Source organism: Rissa tridactyla, chromosome 1 (genome assembly GCF_028500815.1).
Source record: "Rissa tridactyla isolate bRisTri1 chromosome 1, bRisTri1.patW.cur.20221130, whole genome shotgun sequence".
Taxonomy (NCBI): domain Eukaryota; kingdom Metazoa; phylum Chordata; class Aves; order Charadriiformes; family Laridae; genus Rissa; species Rissa tridactyla.
In genome coordinates, this window is record NC_071466.1 from 84,837,730 (window position 1) to 84,863,623 (window position 25,894).

At 45.0% G+C, this 25,894-nt stretch overlaps 2 protein-coding genes and 1 pseudogene across 7 annotated transcripts in view; all 3 read right to left on the bottom strand.

Moving 5' to 3' along the window:
* Positions 1-13,500, bottom strand: part of GPM6B (glycoprotein M6B) — a 110,969-nt gene extending 97,469 nt beyond the window's left edge. The window contains exon 1 of the mRNA XM_054196204.1: positions 13,322-13,500. Within this exon, the coding sequence (XP_054052179.1) occupies positions 13,322-13,325 (4 nt within the window). The 5' untranslated portion in view covers positions 13,326-13,500. The remainder of the gene's footprint in view (positions 1-13,321) is intronic.
* Positions 13,501-17,319: 3,819 nt separating this feature from the next.
* GEMIN8 (gem nuclear organelle associated protein 8) overlaps positions 17,320-25,894 on the bottom strand; it is a 41,507-nt gene continuing 32,932 nt past the window's right edge. The window contains exons 6-7 of one of the 6 annotated variants that reach the window (XM_054196292.1): positions 18,011-18,075; positions 17,334-17,482 (exon numbers count right to left, since the gene is read on the bottom strand). In XM_054196292.1, coding sequence (XP_054052267.1) covers positions 17,460-17,482; positions 18,011-18,075 — 88 coding nt within the window. In that variant the 3' untranslated portion in view covers positions 17,334-17,459. Of the gene's footprint in view, positions 17,483-17,949; positions 18,076-24,983 lie in introns of those variants that run through there. The other 5 variants (XM_054196302.1, XM_054196282.1, XM_054196254.1 and 2 more) reach the window with 5 other exon arrangements.
* Positions 19,533-22,953, bottom strand: LOC128917136 (patatin-like phospholipase domain-containing protein 7; annotated as a pseudogene).

Consider the following 25,894-nt stretch of genomic DNA (forward strand, 5'->3'; position numbering starts at 1 on the left):
CTTTCTAGTATAAGTATCTTGCTTGTCTGGATTAAAAAAAAAAATTCCTACTGGTTTTTGTTCTTCTGCCAACATCAACTTCTTAAACGCTGTAAAAGCGATCGACGGTGAAAAAATAATAATATTTGCGCCATCATCAGAGGTCACAGACATGGAAGGCCTTACCACACCACTGTACGTCACAGCAGAACAAGGCTGGGGCATCAGGGCATCCAGGCACTATACTGGAGAAGAATCTGGGAAACCATTTCAGCAGATCCCCATGGATCCTGTCTGAAAAATGCCTTGGAAAACAAGTAGCACAGCGGTAACGTGAGAGACTTTGAAACTAGGGCTCCATAGTTGTGACACAACGACAAGACAACCTGATGCAAAATGCTTCTTTTCAAAAAAGCTTTACTGCATTTTTTTTTTTTTACAAAAATCCATGTTCACAGTTTACCGTCCTTTCCGCAAAGACAGACTGAAGATACTCTTTTAAATGGTGTTGTCTACATATAAGGAAAAAACAGGCAAATCACATAGCTCATGTGAAAGAAAACCATAAGCAAGGGACTCTCTGAGCCCTCAAACTGACAGTTTCCATGGTTTGAGATTAAAACTCTGTTGTACTCTTGCTTTTTCCTGAATTTCCCACACACGCATACAAAAGGCAATGCCTGTAAAGCCCAAAGGACTTGGATTTAATGCAGTAACTCCAAGCAGTCCTATTTTGTTAACTATTTCAGATGCTTATGAGAAGAACAGCATTCAGTACAGTTATAAAGTTACCTTTTCACTCCCCCCCCATTTTCTGCTCCTATAGGAAGTCCTGGCTTTCTGGAGATGGGCTAACAAGAGACCCTGCCAGCCATCGGCAAGCTCTGCAGTGGGCACTGTACCCCTGACAGAGTCTCACCAACGTACGTGTTAGCCAAGCCCCTGCTTTCTCTACAGAGATGAGGGGTCCCATCTAAACAGATACTACCCCAGCAGACGTTACTGAGCCAATGGAGCAGCAGGGGAATGAACAGCATGGAAGGAAAGATTTAGCAAAGCCAAACGCTGCTAGAGTTAATAATCATGCCCTAATTCAAACCAGGCTCCTCCAAGGCAGTTCAGGTTCATTTTAATTACTACGCAGGTTTTTTTCTTGGCATAAGCCAAAGGGGTTCACATCAGAACCGCAGCAACCACTTGGGAGGCAGGAAGCTGCGGTGCTTATCCTGTGAGTACCATGACCTGCATTAATTAGTATGTAGTGCTGCACATTTCCTCAAATCATCTCCAGCACATACATTCCTGGTCTCACATCCAGGGTCACCACAGCTATGAGGAGACAAAAGACATTGGTGAAACTCGCCGGCACTGCTGCTGGGCCTCTTCCACACATCTCCACAGGGGCACAGCTGCCGGGGCTAACATTTGGGAAGGTATTTCCTCGTGAAAACTCCTGCCATGGATGCTACAGGTAAGCCCACACACAGCTTCATGGAGAGAGACAGCAGGAGACAGAACTCCCAAGCAAAGCTGGAAATGAAAAAGACGGCAGGCCAGTGTGTGAGAGACTGAGTTAATAGCCAATTTAATGTCATGTGAAGAGAGGCAAGTTTAGGTTACTATAAAAACCCTGATAGGAAAGAAGCTATACAGCCCAGACAGAACACTACCAGACATCTAGACTGAGCAATTTTTGCCCCAGTGCATACAGGGGGATTGCATCTGAGGGTGATCACAAAGCCACCTAGTCCGCTGGGCTTGTTATAAATGAAGTGTTATGTCAGCAGTATACACAAACACAAGGAGGAACCCTTTAATGCAATATTACTTTTACATCTGCAAAAAGTCTTTTCTATTGCATCCACCGCGTTCCATAAACAACAACAAAACAAACAAACAGATAAAAAAGCAGACACAAAGGGGGGAAAAAAGTAAAAAAAGAACATTTGCCTTGTTTCACGCTGAGCCTTGAAAGGCTGTAGAAACACCACCCTCAAAAACCCCTTGCGGAAAGGACTGCAGATGCCCAAGCCATGCCTTGCACTTTGTCCTGCAGCCACAAAAGCCCCTGATCATGCTGGTTTCCCACACAACGGATGCTGGCAATGGGCACACAGCTAGGAAGGGCTGTAATCCTGCTGTCCTTCTCTCAAGCTTCATGTTTTGCATCATTAACTTCAGTGCTTAAGAGAAACACAGCTGCCTTGGCAGGTCATGCTCAAGGAAGAAAAGCAGTTTCTGAGATAATAACTGCAAAAGCTCCTTAAAAGCTCCTTAAAAGGTCCGCAATGACCTAGGGGAAGGATTTTAAATTAATTGCCAGTATCTCCTAGCAGGAAGCACCGGCATGGTACATCCTGAGTGCTGTGGGAGGCCTGGGATGCAGGCTGTCACCAGGGTGCTCTTCCCAGCTGTCCCCTTCAGGACAAAGCAGGGCATGCAGCAGCTGCCAAGTGGGAAAGCTTTAAGGGTCACAGCTCCAGCCGTGTCTGCCACCAGAGAGCGAAGGCTCTTGCTGCAAGTCCACTCCTAACTATGGAAGTTATCAGAGTGCCCAAGAGCAAAAGCCTGAATGTCTCTGGGACCACACATAGCAGCTCAGGATCTATTCATTTTTGGGATACTGCTGTCACATCAGTGATTTAGCCTGACAAAAGAAAATATTATTAAAATGGAAAATAAATGCAAGTTCAACAAGGCCAACTGTATGGTCCTGCACCTGGGTCAGGGCAATCCCAAGCACTAATACAGGCTGGGCAATGAGTGGATTGAGAGCAGCACTGCCGAGAAGGACTTGGGGTATTGGTGGATGAAAAACTGAGTATCAGCCAGCCATGCACACTCATAGCCCAAAAAGCCAGCCATATCCTGGGCTGCATCAAAAGCGGCGCGGCCAGCAGGTCGAGGGAGATGATTCTGCCCCTACTCTGCACCACATCCAGCTCTGGAGCCCTCAGCACAGGAAAAACATGGACCTGTTGGAACGGGTCCAGCAGAGGGCCACAAAGACGATCAGCGAGCTGGAGAGGGCTTCTCTTCTCCAGGCTGAACAACCGCAACTTTCTCAGCCTGTTTTCATAGAAGAGAAGGCTCTGAGGAGACCTTATAGCAGCCTTCCAGTACCTAAAGGGGGCCTACAGGAAAGATACAGAAGGACTCTTTATCAGGGAGTGGAGTGATAGGACGAGGGGCAATGGTTTTAAACTGAAAGAAGGGAAATTCAGATTAGATATTAGGAAGAAATTCTTTACTGTGAGGGTGGTGAGGCACTGGAACAGGTTGCCCAGGGAGGTTGTGGATGCCCCATCCCTGAAGTGTTCAAGGCCAGGCTGGATGGGGCTTTAAGCAGCCTGGTCTAGCGGGAGGTGTCCCTGCCCATGGCAGGGGGGTTGGAACTAGATGATCTTTAATGTCCCTTCCAACTGAACCATTCTATGATTCCATGATTTCTCTCCTGTGTTTAAACTTGAATAAGAAAAAGAAATCTCTCTCCATAGAGATCTAATAACCAGATGCAAATGCAAAGCACAAGTGTTGGAGCAATGAAGCATATGCAATGAAAAGCTTGACATATTTTCTGAGTAAGGCAGTAGAAAACACTTACTTTATTTACAAGGCACAGGACCTAACATAAGGGACATTTCACACATGCAGAAGATGACAGATTACTGACCATGTGGGAAGTGGGTACAGCAGTCACGCTGTATGTCACGTATGGAAGGAAAAACACATGCTTCCCTCCTACTAATCTTACCATCCTCTTCCCTAAAAAACAAAGGGTTAAGGATCAAGTATTTTAAGAAGGATTACAGTAGATGAGAACTTAAGCAACATGATGGCATTTTTTGAATCCATAAACCTGCCTTATACCACGGGAAAGGGGAAGAATGCTTTGGGAACTCACATTTTGGCTGGATAACTGCTTTTCCCCTTCTGCATCTTCTTATGAAGTTGGTATAAGACCCTCCTCAGGAGTCCCTGCACAGGGACCCATTTAGCATGCTGAAGAAAGAATTAATGAACAGAGATACCACCTTTCCAAGTAGCTAGTAGAGCTTCTTTTGTTTCTTTGTTGTTTTTTTTTTTAAACATAAACTCAGGTATTGTTTCCATTCTCATCCTTCAGTTAAACTCTAACAACTGTGTTGCAAACAAGAAATATTCCTAATTCTCTAACCCATTTGAACAGAATTATTTCTAAGAGGGTAGGTAATCTTCGTAAAGTAGACTGCCATCCTACTGCCAGCATACTGAACAATTTGGCTCTACATACAAAAACCAGCAATGCTATCTAAGATCAACTAATCAAGCATGAAACAAAATAGTTTCAGCAATTAAATGCATTTTGTAAGGAGAAGTAGATGACACCAACTAACTACATTGGTATTTTCCTGAATTTTTTGTTTGTATGTTCTTATAAAAACAGGGAAAAAAATTCAGTGTGCAGTAATTAACACATTTATACACTGGGTTTTAACAGCAGCTGGGGCATTCCCATTAGCCTTGGCAACAATATTTCATTGTGTGCTGTGCCCTTCTGGCACTGTGGAAACAGAAAGCCAAGCCTCCAACTTCCCTCCAGTAGAGCACTTAATTTTGCTTTGAGAGTGTCTCCTGAATTCCTGAGTTTTTTTACAGCTGTTTCTCCCAATGTCCCCGCTGTTTTCTATCTCTAGCAGAAGTACATCACTTACTTTGAAAGTTTTACAGAAAAAGAAAATAATTTTAATGAAATCTGCAGACTCTTTAAGGCTAAAATCATTTGAGTCTTGACTCACTGCTACCTCATTTGTTTTTTGTTTCAGTTCCACCCACTCCCTAAATACTTACCTTCAGTCTGCCATGGCTACTTTTAATCAGCATTTTCAAGAGTTTACTCCTTCATGGTTCATTTCTGCCTCCCTGAGGTTTCCACTGAGGAATAAAAGGAATTTAATATGTGGTAGATTACAACAATTTCACAAACACAGTGTTGCAAGCCTATTAGTGGCAGATAGGATGAAAAACCTCAAAGAATTTAAGGAGGAAGTTAAAGATTAAGTACCTATTGTACGCTACTCACAGCTCAAGTTCGAGGAGAAAAGCAGGTATTTCCAAACTGTTTAAAAATAATTTAAAGGGAGGGACTAAAAATTACAGGTCGTAAAACCCAAAATTACTTAACTGGCTATTTTTCATTCCATGTCATTATTTCTTTAAGTTTCCAGACATTATCTGAAATGGGGGATTTTCATCAGACAATTACCAAGCATGAGAAATTGCCACTTTAATTTCAGCATGGAATGGGAAAAACGTCTATGGAGTGAAGGCACACACTGTATGAAGGAAATAATTACTAACACGGGCTACATCAGTCACACATAGCAAAGCCCCCTCTGCATTGCATTCCTTGTATTTGCTTATGGAGAATTCTGGCTCAATATAACAGTTATCAGCTTTATTACCTAATAACTTCACTGGCTAGGAAGCAGGCGATAATAGATGATGCACTAGATTCTGCCACATTCCCCTGACACAGTACGACAAGCATCTCAGAGATTTCAAGAGATTTCAAGGCTTTTGTGCCAGTGCCCATCGCAGAGCCTAAGCAGATGTTGCATGAAGCGTTATTGTTCGTTACACCTTGCAAGTGGTGGGCTCTTGACAGATGTGCTGGAGCAGATCCCTGTGCTTGCACCGAAAGTTCTCTCCAAATACTCCCACTAGTCATCTCTCTTTCCTCCTGACTTCTTTTTTTTTTGGTAATACATGCCTAAGCAGCTCAAGAAAAGCATTTAACTTCCCACAAGGGAAGTTCCATGGGGCAAACTTATTTTCAGCTGCGTGCCTAACAAATACGACAACTCATTTTACACTTTTGTTTGGGAAAGTGCATGACATTTATGTCAACACAGTTGTGGCAACAAAAGCTTAAGTTTACACACAAACAGCAATCATTTAAAACCTTCCAAAAGTTATTCCTTAAAAAAACACCAATGCAAAAATACACAAAAAACAACCAAGAAGAAAATTAAAGTTACTTTAGTATGGAAGTTAGGAAAAAGTAACGAAGATCCAGCCAGCACTCTGCACTAATTCAGATTTGCATGGCGTTTGTCGGCACTGTGTGTGCCCAGGACTTCATTCCAGCAAATCCTGACAGAGGTTCACAGAACCTAGAATTTAAGCAGCTTTAGAGAGACATCTTGACAAAAGCACTTTCTTACGTTGCAGAACACTTCTGACCCATCAGAAAGCAAAACACATATAAACCCAAAGAGTTTAAAAAACAGTCGATGGGAAATCTCTCTTGAATAAGGTCAAACAGCAGCTGCTCTCCCGGGCAGGCTCACAAAGGGCACAGGCACCAGCCAATGCTCACCTTCACCCTGCAGCTTCCCCAGTGTGCCCTCAGCACTAGGAATGAAAACCCTCTATGCGTTTTTCTAGCACGCAAGCTGCCAAAAATTCAGACTAAATAGTAAAGCGAAACCCAGACATCAGAGAGTCCCAGTTAGCTGTGCCTTGCTGGCAGCATGAGGGAGTGGGATTCCTCCTCGGTTCGCCATCAGCGGCAGCTTCCATGGCTCCAGCTCAGCAAAACGACCATTAAGTCCAAATGTATGTTTCCAATATTATGAAACCCAGTACACTACTCAAAAACGTAATCCTCCTCTGGCTGGACTCCCATCATTTACTCTGGTTTTTGGATCTCCCGACCAGCTGCATTGTTAACACAAGGCATCCTTTCTGCCTGCCCGGTCCACAAACCGGCACCTGGAAGGCAAACCAGCTGCTTCCCTACTCCTGAGCCACTATCAGAGCAAGTTTTGCCCTGCTTGCCTTCAGCACAATCCCATTCTCTGACTTATGTGTGGTTTAGATGGGGGCAATTCTTATACTGTCATTGGCTTTGAAGGAATGTATACAAAGACAGAGTTTTAGGCTGCAATATGCAATGATTGCTCTATACTCTTAATAAAACATTTTTAAAAATCCACAAAATTATGAAGGCTATATCTTAAGTTGGATAGTCCAAATCAGTTCATAACTTCAAGAAGTCCATTCTTCTTCATGACCCAGGTCCTGACTATCTTTGAACCACAGTCCTTTTCAACATTCCTCCCCCCAGGCAAAAAAAACCAAAACAACAAAACCAACCCAAACATTAAGTACAAACACATTCCTGAAACTTCAGGTTAAAATTTCAAGTGTCACATGCACTCAAGTATCAAAGCACAAAAACAAACACACAGCGATGCACTGAGGTTTATACCACACTGACAGCTCTGCATCAGGCACATCTTTCTATTAATGAAACATAAGCTCCATTCACATTTTGAAATTGCTGCTAGTCAAACAGCTCCAAAAAAAATGGAGAACAAAAGATCTTGAATTCTCATAGTTCTTTGTGTTGCTTGCAAATGTTTCCCAAGCCGCAACTCCACATGCAAGCTTTTGAGCCTAAAACCCAAGAGACAAACAATTACGGAGAGGGAGACTGACAAAGCACCAAGACAGAGCAGCAACAGAAAGTAACAAACAGCTGAGGACTAAGTGGCACATATGATGCTATCTACTCGTTACACCGAACGGTCACATCTCCTCCACTGCTGCTCACTGTGTTTAGAGGGGAGGGATGACAGGGAATTTTGATGGGCACAGCCACCCTGGCACCCCAGCTGTCTGAGGTTCACGCCTGCCTGTGGTAGAAAAGTTGGGAGAGGATCAGGAGACGTGGATTCCTCCCCTGGTGCTGTCACAGTGAGTTCGCTTCTTCCAGGCCACAGGCTACATCACATATGACCTGGAAGAAACCACCTTACAAGATGGGTGTGATGGGCAAGAGTCACCATGGCTGTTTCGTCCTTTGTGGATATTGACCCGGTAATCCTCCCAGTGCAGGCTTCTGCATCTGTATAGAGCCTCGCAGGCTCAGCTGAGACCCATTACTTTATTACAACCATCTTTGATGTCCCACACAGAGACTAAACTATCTTTCATTTGCTCACCACAGCTCAAACCCAGAGGCACTCGTACCCAAATGGATTTTAAAGAACTAGCCAGGGGAACAGAAAGGATTTTGATTTCCCCGGATGGTTCAAACCAATCCAGCCACAAGCATGCTGAGGCAAACCCTGAAGAAGGACCCCCCAGACAGTACCACACATCCCACCAGACCAGCATCCCGGTGAGATGCCATGTGCTCCATCAGGAGTGAGCCTCAACCCCACACTCCAGGGTAAAAAGCACCTATGTTAAAAGTACGCTATAAGCAAATATATACATCCTCCACTGCATTAACACTGTGGTGCCACAAAGGGTTCAAAGTTTTTGCAGGAGGACCTGAGCAACTCGTGGGAAGGTGGCTCCCATGGCTCCATGCAAGTTCTTGGTGTCCCAGTGGGAACAGCCTAAGGAGCTGCACAGATGAGCAAGGCGATGTGCAGCCCAGGCAGGTGCCAGGGATGCATTCATGGGGCCCAGGCGCACCCCCGTGTGAGGAGGGGTGAAGGGCACACACCGCTGGGACGCACATGGGGAAGGTGAAAAAGAAGAGAAACCCCAGGAGTTTCAGGGGGAAGAACTGCCCTCGTGGGGAGTGTGGTAACATAACAACCCGCAGCAGCTCCCTCTGAAAATGCTTTACCCTAGTGAAATTTTACTGGATACAATGTTCTTCTAGAAAAATAAAAAGGCATTTAAATCCAAATACCATCAGTGGAAGTACAATATGCGCAATGATTCCGCGTCTGGCTGTACCAGCTGTATATCTCAGGGAAAACAAAATCCTCGCTATGAGATTGTGCACCCACTCAGGGATGACACGATGCTGCTGCACGAGGAATAAAAAAGATACCAAGGAGCAGCCTTCTCTGGGTTTATTTTAAATTTATTTTAACCTTATCATGAAATGGACTTTGGACTTATTTTTTTTACAGCAATGACTTTAGATACTGCTAAATATTGCCCAGAGAAGTTGCAGATGCCCTGTCCCTGGATGCTTCGTCCCTGGAAGTATTCAAGGTCAGGCTGGATGGGGTTCTGAGCAAGTGAAAAGATGTCCCTGCGCATGGCAGGGGGTTGGACTAGATGATCTTTAAAGGTTCCTTCAACCCAAACCATTCTATGATTAGGCAGCATTAATCTTGAAAAGCAAAGGCTATAGAAAAAATACTGTATAAAAAACAATGCTTGCAACGTGATGACTGCCAGAATAATAACACGCGGAAGCAAACTTGAAAAAAAACCCACCATACCTGGCTTGAGAAAAAGAATCGAATGCTTAAAGTCCTTTAAACATTGAAAGTGACCTGCAGATTTCAATTGGTTTATAAAATTCTAGAAACACTCTGAAAAAGACAGATAACGAGGCACTGCCACTGTTCAACCCTGACAAGGATGTAATCTATAATCCAGTATGTTTTTCTGAAACGTAACATTTCAAGACTTATCAGACACATGATAATTCACACATAGGACAGCAGATTTCCTATATTGTTGAATCACACATTTAGAAAGAGAGCAGGAGGGAGAATCTGTAAACATGGTGAAAACACAAGTTGTTTAGGATACTGGGAAAAATCTGAAATGCACAACATTTTCTCTTCCACCTCCTTCTAAGACAAGGAGGATTACAGTGAGAAGGCAAAATTAAGTACTTTTTAATAGCCTAAGCAGGTGTTGTGGAGACAGAGGAAGGGCAGCAGTAAACAATTTTATATTTCACAGGTTTTAAGAGAAGATAAACTTAATATTAGTTTCTTTTTTTATATATAGGAACAAGGTTAAATATATTTAAGAGGTGCAAGATTTAACAGAATATGGACTACAACACTTGACAATTGAAATCCAGCCACCCTTAATGACCGATACTAATCAGATTTTACTATTACCGCAACACACAAAAGATTTCAGCTCCCGCCTGGACAAAGTATACAGCTGAACAGAAAGACAGAGGACTGATTCTCTTTCAGGATTTGCCCCCAGCTGTTTATAAGAAGAAAGCCTGGTTTAGGGAATATTTGAACCTACTCTGGACACGTTTCACAGAAAAGTGAGGACCATTTCTATGGGTGGTAGAAGTCCCCCGAGATTACTATCTAGGAGGAAGGGATGGGTCCCTCTGGGATGCAGGAGCAAGTGCTGCTGGGGAAGCTGGATGTGCTGCAGAAGGCGTGAAGGACAGGGGACGGCCCCGTCACGGCACAGCGTGATTGATGCTCCTGGAAACTCCTGGGTTTGCGGGCTCTGCGTGGCAGCAGTTTCTGCACAGGGACTGCAGACAGACGGGATGCAAACCCACATGAAGGCGGGCATCATTTCATCCCCCGTTTGTGCACAGTGTTCTCCTCAGTATCATTTTTTGGTTTTTTAAACAACAAAAAAACCACCACACATGTACGCACTCTGCTGCAACCACTTTTCTTGCTTGAAAGCAACAGTTTGAGGAGTACAAAGAAGAAAATCATGAAAACATGCAGTTCCCAAGAAACAACACCGTACCACTTTTCGGAACTTCTAGGAACAAAAATCTTCCACACTTTTTGTTCATTTTGTAAAATACTAGCCCCCTCCCCACCTCCTAGATGAGACACTACGTTTGGGAGAGCGTGTGCCATGCTGTTAAGAGGTGGGTTTTCTCACACGAGACACATAGAGCACTGTGCTGGTTATTACCGACAACCCTCCAGCAGATGCAAACCGTAACCGGTGCTGAACACAATGTCCCCGACCCTCAGAACATCAGTGGCCACGGTGGGCTCTCAGCACCTCCGCTAGTCCTACACAAAAATTTTGTGCGAGAAAGGACAACTGAAATGGTCCCAAGGAAAACCAGTCAAACACATCCTTCCCATTGGATCAGGAAGCTCGACACAGCACCAGGGCTGCAAACACGTCCTGGTTAGATGGTCACATCAACCTCAGCCTACCCAAGGCCAAGGCAGCAGTTACACAACGGCACAAACAAAACATCGTATTCATGAGGGACTGGATCCCCAGCTGACAAAGACTTCTTTTTGTAACTTCTTTTTGAAGTTTTTCATCTGAAATTTGTGCTCTCTAGAAGTACCCTCTAGAGCCTGACTGACCATGCCACCGCCACCCCACCAGGCATGGCTTGATCATCCAACAGCATTTCTAAGCAAAGAAGTCATCAGACCTTGGAGTTTTGTGCTATTATCATCATTATTTGCAGAACATTCAAGAAATGTTTTCTTCTCTCCACTCCCCTTTTCCCCAACTGTTACATTCAGGACAAGACATTCTATACAGACATAAGACATACATTTCAGATACTGTTGCAGAGCCACAACTTGCGAGACTAACTTCAGTGTTTTTCTAAGATTTTAGGACTACAATTAAGATTTGCTTCTCCTCAAGATGAATCATCCACAAAGATTTCAAACAACTTTTTGATTTCAATCCCTAGCAACTTAATTTACTGAAGAAAAATCAGTTTCATAGACTTAGTAGCAAAGACACTTAAGAATAATTTTACACGTGTTACATGTTATTTAACAAACTTTATTTCCTGCCTCTTCCCCCAATAAGATGTTGTAATCCAATGAGTACAGTTTTCTTCGTAAGAAACCTGAAAACATTTCTCTCCCTCTCCCACCCCCATTTCAAGATTTATTTGACATGGATCCATGGCAGTAGAGTAAAAGTGTATGTTGAGAAGGATACTAAGATACAGACACGGGAGAGGCTGTGAACTTTACAGTTTCATTTAATATCAAGAGTTAGGAAAGCATAGTCTACAAGAGTAAGTATCGGAATATACATGCAAAAAATAAGCTTTCTGGTGCAGATAATAAAGCTGATTGGTTTGTTTCAGCCTTCAGAGCTGCAGAGGCAGTAGGGTTCCGTACTTTAACATGCATTGAAAGAGGTTTTGGAAACTTCAAAAAAGCTTAGCAAAAAAACTGTAATACGACAGGAGTCTGACCTTCACTAAGCTAGGGAACAAACCAGTTAATAAGCATTTAGAAATTAAGGAATTAGGTGATGAGAATTAATTTAACAAAGTAGCAACCATAGGAATTCTGTCAGCTTCCTTTGGCTTTGGCTGAGTAATTAATTCTTCTTTTTTTTTTTTTTTCCTTCTCTTTCTTAATTAAAACCAGAGACAGTGCCAGCATCAGCGTGTGCATATTAACACATGGGCACGCACTGATAGCTCTGCTTTAGCAGCTGCAACCTCTACGCAATAATACGCCACTGGCAAACTGGACCGAAGATACAGCTGTATTCTTCTTCTTTTTCTTTTTTTCCCCCCAAACCTCCTAACTTTCATTAGTGCTTAATACATTTGGGTCTACCGTTGGTTGAACGGGAAGGCTCGCAGGAGGCAGCCCCTGCTAAAAAGGCCCGCGCTAGAAGGACGCGAAGGCTGAGCCTGTGCTATCGACCACCGAGCGACCCACGGGCAGGACCAACCCTTCCCCCGGCGGGGCCTCGCTTTGCTCCCGGTAACCCACTCGCGCCAAGCGCCCCCCCTCTACATAAGTTCGGGAACAGAAGCCGCCACTTTCCATCGACGCCCCATTGCCTCCACCGAAGGAGGAAGAGGACCAAGACCCCGAGCTACAAGAGCTAAAAGCGCATCACTTTATCCCAAGGGCCCACAGGATTCCCTCATGTTCCCGCCGGGACGCTGATGCCGGGCACACGGGCGTCCCCAACGCTTCCCACCTTGACGAGACACCTCCGCTCCCCCCCCCCCAGTCCCATCCTCCTCACTCGCACCGCGCTCCGACCCCCGGCAAAACCCGCACCGCCCCCCAGCCGACCCGCGCTGGGCGCGGAGGGGCCGAGCGGGACCCCCCGGCCCCGCCGAGGGGCGATACCACCTCCCTCCACAGCGCCGGCTCCCAGCCCCGCGGGGAGACCCGGCCCCGTCCCGCTCCCCCCGGGCCCGGCACGGCCCCGCCGGCCGCCCCGCTTCCTCAGCTTCAGCGGGACGGAGGGAGAGCAGACACGCTCCGGGGCCGGCTGCCTACAGCGGCCTCCAATAAACTGTAGCTCCGGGACTCTGTACTACTAGTACAGATTAATAATAATTTATTTTTAAAGGAAGGGAGCGCGCCGCAGCTGGCGAGGTCCCGTTGCCCCCCGCCGGCTGCCCAGGAGCGCCCCCCCCCCCCGCTCCCGCCCGAGTCCCTGTGGTGGCAGCGGCCCCGGCCCCAGCGGGGCGAGGCGGGGGCCGGAGGGGCGGCCGCCCCGGGGCCCGCTCAACAGGCTGCTGCCCCCCGCCCCGCCGGGCCGGGGCCGCCGCCACCCCCGGGGCTGCCCCGCACCTGCCCCCGGCTCCCACCCTCCCCGGAGCGGGGGCTCCCCGGCAGCCCGGCTCGCTTACCCATGGCTGGCTCTCGTCGGCCGGGCGGTGCGGGGGGGAGCAGGGACAGGGGCTCGCTCTACCGGGCTGGGCTGGGCTAGGCTGGGCGGGAGGCGCGGCGGAGAGCGGCGGCGGCAGCTCGCACACTGGCGGGCTCCGCTCGCCTCCGGCGGCTGCGGCGCGGCCAGAGGGGCGGGGATGGCCCCGCCTGCCTGCGCCCGCCCGAGGGGCTCCCGGCACGGCCCTGCCCGGCCCCGCACGGCCTGCCGCGGGGCAGGGGGGCGGAGCGCCGCCCCGCGGCCGGCCGGGACTGGAGCTTGGGTGACCCTGAAACGGGGGCTTGTTTTCTTATTTTGGCCCCCTATTTCCTCGCCCTCAGGCGGCTTCCAGCGCCCCGGGGCCGGGCAGGAGCCCTGGCCCCTCTCCCCTTCAGGGCCTCGCCTGGGACATGGGGCTGAGGGCGCCCGTGACCTTCAGAGGCGGCGGCTTCTTAGTGTTTCTCCCCGACGACGGGAAGGGCACTGTGTGCTGAAACATAACGTTGTCTCGTTAATACCTATATTCGTGTTCAACACTGTGGTTCGTACCTTCACAGCCTCTCCCCAACCCACGCTGCGGAAGCTGACACTTGGATGATGATGTTCCAGCCGCACAACCTCGCGCCACGCTGCTCTCGCAGAGACTTTTTCCTTTCTTGAAACACTGTGAGAAACATACCTTAGCTTTTGGGAAAACCAGCGCAGGGGATCCCTAAGTGACAGACTGGTTGGTTTGGGGGGCGTACGGGAGCTTACTGGTCTAACCCCTGCATACCTGGACACGTTAGAGGCAAAAAATAATTGTGTCGCACAGGAGTAAGCGCAGATGCAGGCAATGGGTATGAAAGAGACTGTCAAAGTCGGCTTTTTCAGTTTAGTTGCTTTTTTGAGTTGGACTTCTACCATCAGAGCGATTTGATTGCCTCAAATGCAAAAGCCAGCTCTTTTGTCAGAATAAATGCACCTACAGTGACTAATACCAATCAGATGGTGCTGATTTACATTAATTGGTTACTTGGCATGCATTTCCCTTGCCTTTGTCACAATAATAGTATCCTAATTTTCTGTTATTTCCGTGAAGCATAAGGACATATTTCATCTTCTCCCATGATTGTTAACAAATTGATCTATTAAATTATGTAACCATATTATTCCCCTCTAAATGAGATCGATTGCTTAAGAACACATTAATATAACACAAAGGCAAAGGAGTGACGAAAGTGTGAACACTTCTTTTCAGGGAAATTAGTTTGTACTTTCCAATTTCAGGCCCCTGCTCCCAAAGCAGCGTGCGTCTGCGCTCACGTATAAAAGTTGCAATGTTAAAGCTGTGGTTTGTTTTCCATTAAAAGAAAAATCCCAGTCTCTCGGGCCAAAATCATCGGAGGCTTTCGCATCAGTTAGAACACACATGGTTTTCCAGTAAGGACTACAGGCCCAACACCATGCAAGCACTGCAGCATCAGGGAGTAAATGCTTCTTCTCTACAAGGCAATAAGTGGATTGATTGAATAAGCCATTTTTTAAAGATAGGAAAAAAAATTCACACCAAAGCTGATCACTGGCAAGCTGCTTCCAGTCCCCACTGGGAATTAAAGCAGATGAGCTATGCACCTTTGAAAAATGAGATTAATCATGGAAATAGCACATGACCCTTAAATACAGTGGCACTAAATAGCACTGAAATATGGTGGGAACTGAAGGCAAATGGTAAGAGCACCCCACTAAGTGCTGGTGAGGGTATAAATTAATTTCATTTTTTTAAAGAAATTCTTTAGTTAAATTTATGTTCTGTGAAGCTCTTGCAACACACTGCTTGATTAATATTAGGATCAGCTGAAAAATATGTTCCTGATTCTGACTGCGGTTGCACTTACGGGTAACTTGCATCGTTGAAATCCATGGGACCAGTTGCTCAGGGGAAGTTGGTCAACAGGGTTAGCGCTGTCTGGATTGGGTTCACATACTTGCACCAAAGTACGGGGTAGACATTCCTATGGTAGTGCAGAAGGAGTTGTCCATATTAACATGGATGCAGTGAGAGGAGGGACTCGCTGTCCTTTATTAGCTTTCTGTCATCCTCAGAAATGTTGGTCATTTTTCTTTCCAAAGAGTAAAGCAGAGAACAGCTGTCCAAATATTGGTTATGGCTCAGCAGTCAATGGGGATTTCCACTCACAGAGATACTGAATCTCTGACAAGTGACATCAGAAGTTTTGGTTCTTTAAGCAAAACTACATTACAATACTCAAATGAGGTCAAGGAGGCAGGAATACTTAGCTGGAATTTCTGCTAGGAATAGAAACTGACGGATTTCATTTCAGAACTAAGATGTCTGTAGAAACAGGGACTTCCCGAGTTGGGAAAGGCTTATGACTGGATTCTGGTCCATGCTCTTACTCTTTTATCAAGTACATAACGGAAAGGAGAGAGGCCGGAGTGTGCAGCATTTCAGCAAGTCTTAGTAGCTGAGTGGCTCCTTGCGTGCTGTAGCAGTAGAGTAGTGCAAAGGCCTGCTGTGAATTACGCTGGAAGCCAGGTTGATCCAGACAATCTTGGCACCAAGGGATTATAAAATGACAAAATCTGCAAATTTGATCTGCAAAAAAGGTCATTGGAATTTTGCACTGATTAATGTCATTCATTGTCTATGCTGGGTGCTCAAAGCCTTTTCCATAGCTTGGGTAACACCCTGCAAACATTTCTCTATTTGTCCTGTTACCCTAATGCTTGTGTGATGATACCAGGTATTTCAAGAAACACTTTCATTCCCTGCAAGCAATATGCTTGGTGTCTCTCCTAACCTAGTCTGGAGCAGTGCGTTCTTCTCTGGAGATGTTTTAAAGAGGTCATGATTTGCAGGAGAAAACTGAAGCTAAGCTTCAATATCAAGATCTGGCAAGGAGAGGTAAGATGGAAAGACTCATCAGTTGTAACTGAGGGAGTGGTATCAGCCTGAAACTCCGTATTTCACCATACATTTCACCATTTCCAGCAATCAGTGGTGAAACAGATTTTGAGAGCAAATGAAGGCTGGTTGCATATAATTCTTCATTATTTTTTTTTTTTAATTTACCAGGCTCCATCTGTCTCCCCACTTCTTCCACTGGAGACCATCCCAGCTCTAAACAAATCCCTGTTTTTCTTTGTAGATGGAACGGTGTGGTAGCTGCTGCTACCTGTTTGCTCATCTCTTTTACACTCCTGCCGTCTTTCCTCAGGCGGTCTAACTCGACAGATTGCCCTAGATATGGAAGCCTTCCCAATTAAAAGCAGAATCAAAGGCAGTATTTCCACTTAATGTTTTAGCTTTGACTAAACATTTAGTCGCATTAAAGTTAGTTGCTTAATAATAAGATGTGCTAGTGGCACGCCTGCTTCGATGGGTTCTCACCTCACACCGTGCCCTACCGTCGGCTCTACGTGAGCCCCCCTCCCTTGGCTCCCTCTGCTAATACTGAAGCTAAGGGTTAATTGTGAATATTACTTCTTCTGACTACTACACAGGCAGTGCCAGTGGGTAGCAGTGGCTGCCAGTTTCCAGAGGATTAGAGTGAGTGTATAGGATGCCACTCCTACGCTTGAATTTGCAAAAATCCTGCGAACTTCTAAAACCTTATAAAATCAGGGACTCATAAAACAGCCTCCCCTTGAATGTTAACAGGAGTGTAGTTTAAATTTAAGGGAATCAGAAGGGATAAAATCTGATTTTAGTTGTAGTGAGTGTTCTTTGTGGCCTTTCTCAAGGGGGTTCATCCATCCTCTCTGTCTTCAGCTTCTGTGATTCCACGTACAGTCGAGGCATGCTGGGGTTTTTCTCTCCCACGTGATCTCTGTTCAAAGTGGCGTTACAGAGGCCACAGACGTTAAAGAGAAATAAGATGACAATTGGATCACTTTGTACTCTCATCTGCGTGCAAAGAGGTGACCTTTTCGTGTTTTGAACTCAGCATCTTGGTGTAGATTAAGGGGAATGACTCACGCTCTCCTGTGTCGTTTGTACCTATTATATGAAGCTGATCCGCTTTAGACTCCAACTGCTGCTACCAAAACCCCTTCTCAGTGCTCGCTGCAGAGAGGTGTTTGCAAAGTTCATCCAGCAAAATGCCGAACAAAATCGTTCAGATCATTGGTAATGTGTAGTCTGGGGGAAAAGAGAGAAAGGAAAAGATAAAAAATGAGAAGTAATTTGATAGTTTAGTCAGCATGTAGATACTCCTCCTGGAATTCAACATTCAGGTACGATAGTGTAATGAATAAATATTCTTCAAAATCAAAACTGTTTCTTATTACCAAGTAGGTCATATTTCCAGCAACCATTTCTCAATATGTAAATATGAGCAGTGATTGCTTTAGAATAGATATAATTATATATTCAACAGAATGCATAATTTTTCCCAATGAACCACAGTTAATTTTATCTGAAAATTAGTGATTACCATTTTGGTGTTAATTACAGAGTACTAAATACATCTTCAGTGTTAAAAGACAGACTCATCTCTGTTTCGTATACCCCAAGTCACTTGTGGAATAACCAATGTCACGTTGTGATTTTAAAGATACAAAAAACCTAATTAGAAAATATTATTGAAAATGAAGGATTAATTTTTAGATTAGTATCTCTGGCAACTAAAGAATCATCTTTCACTTAGCTCTACATGAGGGACCTTACCATAAGAACAGCATTTTGCACTTAGGTGCGTGGCTATTCTGTGAGTGTCCGTGAGAGATCCGGGTCTGCGGAGATACCAGAGGGAAGGGAAAGGTAATATTAGCTGTTTTTATTCTGGATACACACACTTGCTTCTGTGTCTTTCTCTCTCTGCATGCTACGTAGGTAACCACACCTGGTAGGGAACCATGTAGGAGATAGTATGAGGTCTGAAAGAGGGTGGATGGTCTCCGTAAAGCATTATACAGAGTGGAAAGCTTGTGAGCGAAAGAGTAAACTAACATCTTTAACACCAGATGCCCGTTATACAGGAAAAATACAAGTCAGTATGACCATGTGCACTCCACCTCGTTTCATCCTCCCTGATGGATCTGTGAAACGTGGATGAGAAATACTGACAAGTCTTCCTCTGAGTGAGAGAGAGAAAAGTCTTATCTCCTGCTATCCGTGTCACAATAAAATGACCCTGGTGAAGGCATTCTTCCACACGCCTCATTCTAAAACGTTCAGGCTCAAAAATGCACTTGAGTTTGGTCAGGGATGATGAGTTCAGTCTAACAGGCTTGGCTATAAACATCTACTGAAGTGCTTTGCTAAGTTCTTGTTACGTCGTGGGCTAGGATCGTGTGGGCTGGAGAGGCCAGCCTGTCTTTAGGAGGAGCTGACTCAAAGGTATGGATTATCCAACATTTTCATTAGTACCAGTGGGGAGATCTGAATGTGGAATAATTTGCAAATGAAGAAACCAGACGGGGGCAAAATGCATACCCAAGGATCGTTAGCATTCAACTTCAGAGCAACTTCTGTGGGAGCATATATGTACTTATTGCAATATCCTGAAAATAATTGCATACATATGTATGTTGGCCCCACCCTCCAGGGGTATCAATAGACTTACCCTAAGTTTTATGTTGAGTTGCAAATTAAGGGAATAGACTTTATTTTAAGAGTGTTGAACACATGGCTGCCATCCAATAACTTCAGTATGGCACCCACCCAAGAAAGTGCTCCAAGGCAGCCTAATCAGGACAGAATTCCTGGCAAAAGTACATTTTGAGACAAGGCCCGCTCTCTTTTTCCAAAGTAGAAAACTCCTTTGATGCGAGGCACAGAGAGCATTTAAGAACATTCTCAGGTGCCTTTTTTTTTTTTTTATCTGAAAATCAAGCTCAAAGAGCTGGGAAGGAAAATTGCGGGACGCATTTTAACACTTTTCCTGATCCAGTTGGGCAGTGGATGCTGAGTAACAGCCAGCTGATTTCATTTTAGTTCTCATTTTTTCACTTCTGTCAATAGGCACAAGCTCATAAATTATTACAGAAGGTTTTAATTCTGCTCTGTAAACACGAATGGTGCCTAAGATTTAAACTGTATCATAAAGCTGAGTTAATTTCTCTCATAATGGGCTACCCAGCTTTAGTTTTCTACCAATATACTTTTAAAAATGCTGGTTTGGGTTTTGTGTTGGGGTTTCCCTCCTGCTTTGCACAGTCCAGTTCTAGCAAACGGCTATACTCCCGAGTTACGGTTTGTGGCAAAAATGTGATGTGTTGGAGAAGAGATGGGAATGACTCAGTAACTCAGCAGCAGTGTCGCTCGCTTGGCGTGCCCACGAGTGCAGCAGCATAGTGCAAATGGGCTGCAGCGGTGCCTCCAGCTCTCCAACAGTAGGCTCCTGGTCTCCCAGTCCCACCATTAAGATGCAGTCAGCCTGCTGGATGCAGCGTTGGGTCCTGGGAGTAAGGGTGCTGTCTGCCTGGTAGGGTATAATAGGGTGAATATTCTCCTGCTGTCCCAGCCAGCTAGTTGGTTGGGATCCATGGATACTATCCAGCACAGCAGAACCAAGTCGTTGTTTGATGTTACCATTGGTGAGCAGCAAAGCGGGACCCACAGCACTGAGAGCATGCTTGAGAGCATGCGTGAGCTCCTGAGTAAAAGCCGTAAGTGGCACCTCTTCAGACACCACCATAAGAGCTGCTGTGGAGAGATTGCTGGCAGGATTTCCGGCATCCCACTTGCTACTCGAGCTGTGTAACTCACGAGGATGACCTTCCTGCTGAAGACTGCCAAGAATCTTCTCACCCAGCGGGTGAATAACTCTAGTCACAACCTGGGAGAATTTGTGTTTGGTAAATCTCAGTGCTCCCTCTGGGAGTCTGGCAAGTTCTGACTCTCTGACTGCGTGTACTGTTGCAGCTCCAGGTTGGTGGGTTAATGCCTCTACCACTCCAATTGAGTCTCCCTGTCCATATTCACCTGTCAGGTGCTTTTTTCCATCATCCATACATATGACTGAGTGAAGTCAACCATTCAACACAACGTATGTGCAATCTGACTTGTCAGCCTGCCTATAAACAGCTTGTCCAGACTCAACGTCCATCCAATCCAGGGCAAAGTCAATTTGCCTCTAACGAACTGGGGCATTCTCTTACAACAGCATGGGCCACACCGAGAACAATGCTTGGCTGCTCCTGCATTATCTCAGAGAAATGGGACTTGGAAATAGACCGGAATCTGCAGTCTCAATTAGCCTTGATGGTGAAAATCAGTGGTTCCCCAGTCAGGGCAGCAAGCTGGCCTATGAGTTCTCCTGGATGGGTAAGGAACAGACAGGTGTCCTCCTCCAAGCCTGTCTTCTGTGGGTACATGTGAAGCATCACTGAGACCACAACCATTAGCATCCTGATCTCCTTGCTTTGATAGCACAGTCCCAGCAGTAATCTGATGCAGCATCACTTTGCCATTCCACAACAAAGGATCATCAATTTTCATCAAGGTCGAAATATCTTTCTTTGCTGCTTTGACGATGGCATCAATATGTTTGCTATTACATGAATCTTGCACAGCACTATAATGGAGAACTGCTGAAGGAGTTTCTGTCGCTGTCACAGTCTTCTTCAATTTTGACTTGCCCACAACAGAACTGCTGGCAGTGTCCTCTGAGCCAAAGTGCACTCTGTCCATGTCTATGTCTGACTTTTGCACCACTGGAATTATTAGAAGCCTCTGCAGACCCTCCATAGGGAGGTGAAAAAAGGCTTCTTCTGAGAACATGCTCAGAGTTTTCTGTACCAGAAATCTTCAACGTATCTATTTCCAGTGCTTCCCAACTTTTTCAAACTTTTATCCAGGATCTTCCTGTGATACATTAGACACTTGTCTTTCTACTGCCTTGCTTGAACTTCCTCCAGATGTTACACTTGCCACAGAGATGAGTGGGATGGCTTGGCTCTGACAATTGAAGAGCTCAGTAGTCAGACCAAGGCAGTTGTGCAAAGCAAGGAATGTTGCTCTCTGCAGCCTCGCCATGGTGATCTGTACCACTCTAACAAGGGTTCCAGGATATTTCTGGAAGACAACTTGAAAGGCACTTGCTGGAAGTCGCAACATAATGGACAAAACAGCTGCTCAGGCTGAGACCACTTTATAAGGAGCAGGGTGACCTGTGATAACATCAAGAATGCTGAGATGGCTGGAGATGCTGTCTCCTGCCAGCACCTCCTTAACAACCAGTTCTGTTCCATCACTTTCTTGAATGCAAATTTCCAGCATGCCATCTGGCACAACGTAGATGCTGTGATCCAGCTGCCCGGGATGAAAGATGTATTCACCTTTGTGCAATTGCACAAGAAACACGTGCTTGTACAGTTCCGGGAAAAGAGGTTTCCCAAAGTGGCCAAGGACCCTAACGTTTTAAGCATGTCTAGGAATTCCGATGGCAAACAGGAATTCTTTACATCAAATTCAGTCACATCTGTTAGTTTAACATCTCACTCCCTAGACTAATAAACGTGTTGGGTTTTTTTCTTAAAAAAACCCAAACAGCTATTCTAAGCATGAACATTTTCCTCCTATTTTCAGTCCAGACGCTGAATTTTTGCAAATGCATGAGCACATGATTAAAAATAAAAAAGCAGAACACGCTAATCACCCATATATATCCATGCTCCAATTGGGAGAGACGAAAAAGTAAATAAATGCAAGTGTCAAGTATCTTATGTTAGTAATCATTTTATCTTTCACTTATAGCATTTCTTAAATAAAGATCTCTTTTTTTAAGACTCTTGTTATCTGACTCTTGTTTTCTTGGATATCATGTTCAGCAAGTAGGAAAATAATACCATTCCAAGAGAGGAATGTAATAAAACTTTTTATTAAAGCTGTATTAAACATGGGCTACTGTCATAGGTGGATTTGGATTCTTACTTTTTGTACAGTTTTTTTAAAAATAAAGTTCAGGCCAAACTTGAGTGTCTTAGCTGCCATATAGAACATTAATTCTGGCCTCCCATATTCCAAGGAAATAACTTCTTTGTGTTTAAAAGATAAAAGGAGCACAGGCAAACCAAACATCACATGAACCTGGCAGACAAAATGACCCAGGACCGTTAAAGAAGTTACGGAAACTGCAGCTTGGGAAATTATTCCCAAAAGGCAACGGCACTTCTAGCCGCCCTTGGGCCTTCCCTGTTTGAAGCCCACCTTGAAAAGGACGCAGAAGTGTGTGCCCCAGCTTTGAAATACTGTGAACAGGCTCCTGCATGTGAAAGCAGCAACGGGACGATGCTGTGATGGGCTTGGAGATGACCTCCCGGAGCCCTGGTGGTGGATGATGGGCAGGAGGAACCAGAGACAACACCCAGCACTGGTCTTCAAAGCTGCTGCGTTTCTGCAGAAGAGAGGCCGGAGCAGAGGTAAATGAGCCCAGCAAGCTGGCAATGAAGGCACCAAAGCAAGCAGGAGCCAGGGAAAGGTACAGAGAGGGAGGCAAGGCTCTGGAGGCAAGCCTGCCGAGGGAAATAGGGAGAACAAAACAGGAAGTCAGTGGTTATATTTCAGAAACGAAAAAAAACCGATCTTATTAAAGCAGTTTTTAAGGCACCAGCTGCTGCTTCACCTGCAGTTAGATGTAGCCACATCTCTGTGGCAACTGGGTACATGTTCTGGGCTTGTGTCCTTTCTTTCCTATGACTCCCACAGGTTTTGGACCCTACTATTATAGATTTGCAGGCTTAAAGATTCCAGCGGTAAAGTTAGAAACCTGTAGCCATTAAAATAATGGGAGATCCCTAGAGAGAGCAAACACGGCTATGTAGAGAATTTATTAGGAGCAGGAAGAGAAGCCTGGATCAGCACTTTACTGGTGGATAAATCAGTGGGTTTGCTAATGATGTTTCGGTTCTCTTGATTGAATTGGATTTGTAAGAGAGAAATGCAGCTGCAGACTGAATTGCTTTATATGACAAGAGAATAATGAGTAGCCAATCCTCAACACCCAGGGTTTCTGTATATATGGGATAATTTAGCTTCCGTTCTTGTTGTTATTATTTTATATGCAAATGAAATTATCAATGCCTTTATATAATCACTTCCTGGCTCACATTTATTCCAGAGTTTTTGCCTGTTGGAGTGCAAGAGAAATCTCCTTCCCTCATTTTTAAGCCAGGGTGTAACACTAAATCTTAGTCCTGCTGCAGCCTGTGGGAGTTTTATTATATTATAGATACGACCCTTTCAGAGACATTGGAAGTGAACAGAAAATACTGGAACAGCCTGTGGTTAGGAGAGTGCTATTATTTATTTGGAGATAGGGCCCATTACCTTATGCTATTATCTGCATGTTACATGTGCTGGGTTTTGCATATTTGGCGTTTACTTAAAATGCATATCAGGTTCTTTTAACAGTAGCGTTTTGGAGATGATCTGGCCAAGTGCCCTCATCAGCTTCTTGCTAGGTTGTTCTCTGGGGTTCCAGCCAGTAAATCTCTATGTGTTTTAAGCTCTAAATAGGCTACTGCTCCCCCTCCAAAGGATCACGCTGAGCTGAAGCAATGCCCGCTGGAAAAGTAGAAAATGGAATGCCAGCTGGCAAAGAGGGCTGAAAAGAGAGAAAAAGAGATAAAATCATTCTTAAATTGAGAAAGTGCCTTAGCAACTTCCTCATCTGCTGGGTTGGAATAGATCATGGCTGCCTGGTTGGTCTTTCAAATGGCTGAGCTCCTAAATTACAGTTACGCCTTGCCATTGGAGAGATGGAGTTGACAGAGATGTACTGTCAAGACACGCTATAAATTAAACAGATGGATTGTGAAGTCTAGGCTCTGTATCCAGTAATTGTTCCTCCCACTAGGGGAAAGTCTTACAAAAGCTTCCCCTGGTGCTCAACGGGATCGTGGTGGTTTCATTCCACTGCGACTTTAGAAAGGCTTTGGCCAGTAGTTAGGACAAGTGGGGAAATCTACTGTGGGTGATTGACTGGAGTCTACCCAGAGTGGGGAGAGATGAACTGGCAGTGACATCCTTCCCACCACTTGCACAGCAGTGAAGAAGTCCTGTAGTTTAATTAGGAAAACAGGAGAGACTGATCTTCCGTCAGCCACCGACAGCTCAGGGACAGCAGTGTGGGAAGCATCTCAGCGCTTTCTGCTTTCAGCATTTATGGTGCCAGAGGCACTGCCTTTTTTTCTGGTCATCTAGATTAGTCCTTCTCATTTGCTCTGCTGGCTGCTGAGTCTCCAGGCAACATTTCATGCCCGACGTGTGGGAGGCGGACAGGAGTGTAGGAGCTGAGAGATGAAAGAGCAGCATCAGGCTGCGGAAAAGCGTGTGGTGGAGTGGAGGGATACAAGCTAGGCAGGAGCCTTTGTGAAAAAGAAGATGAGGGAGCAAGAAGAGAGCACAGATGGACCGAAAATGACTGAGGGAGGAGAAACCCTGAAAACAGCTCAGCTGGATCCTCAGAGATCTAAAGTATGATGGACATCGCCAGAAAAATGCATCACCGTGCATATCTATTTAATTCAAGGTAGCTTCGTGGGGATGGCAGTGGGAGAGGCAGTGTAGGCGTTTTTCCTACATTCAATATGCATTCAGATGTTATTTCAAGCCCTGCAAAGTGCGACTGCGACTGCTAAGCTGTTCAACATTTTAAAGGTTGCTCAGTTAAGAAGTACAAAACAAATTCTCAAGTTTTATTTCTGGAAACCAGGAAATGAAAATAATATTGGAAAATCAACAAACCCAACACAATTTTTTTTGACACTTCTTCACAATTATAACTTTGGGCACCCTATTAGAAAAAAAAATCTGCATTGTACTTGAGATTCTGTTGTATGCTTTCTAGCATTATAGTGGTTTTACATCATTTCACACTTCAAAAGCCTGTCACAAAGAAAGTTAAACTAGCAAACAAAATTTTTCAATTACTGGTTTTTAATACGGTATTTTAAAGTTTCAACAATATAAACTGTTGGTATGTTTTATTCTAGTAGGATGTGGTATCTTCTTGGACTGAAGTGAACAATTCTGTTACGCTGACAGTGACTACCACGCTGCAGGCTATGCCTGGAATGAGAGTTTCCACAATGTAACACAAGCCACTAGTGCTGTTAATTATTATCAATGTATTTACCACAAAAAAGCTCTAGCCACAGCCATAACTTAGAAACAGATTTCGCTTTGCTAGACTTGAATAATGCAAGTAACACCGCTAGACTGAAAGAGCTGTTGAAGGGAAGAGACTACAGTAAGGCAGCTCTTTTTCTCCTTCCAAACAAGATTTACCTGCTGTTGACAGGGAAAGTATAGGACATCTTTCTAGAGCAGCTCTGCATAGTAAAACACGCTTATGAAGGGCAAATAACTGATCTTTTTAAAAGTTCTCAATAGAAGCATTTTTGCCCTCTGGAGATACGTGTTTATGCTCTCACACTTGAGCTGTAGATGACCTGAAGAGGGATCTGCTCAACAGAACAACACAGGAGGGAGCACTGAGCACTCATTTTTGCAGTCATTTTCTCCATTTTCTTTGCTGGTAGAGGAGAGCAGGTCTGGAGTAAGGTCTTTCTGTAGCACAATGCAGCTGTTCTTTCTGGTGCGTCC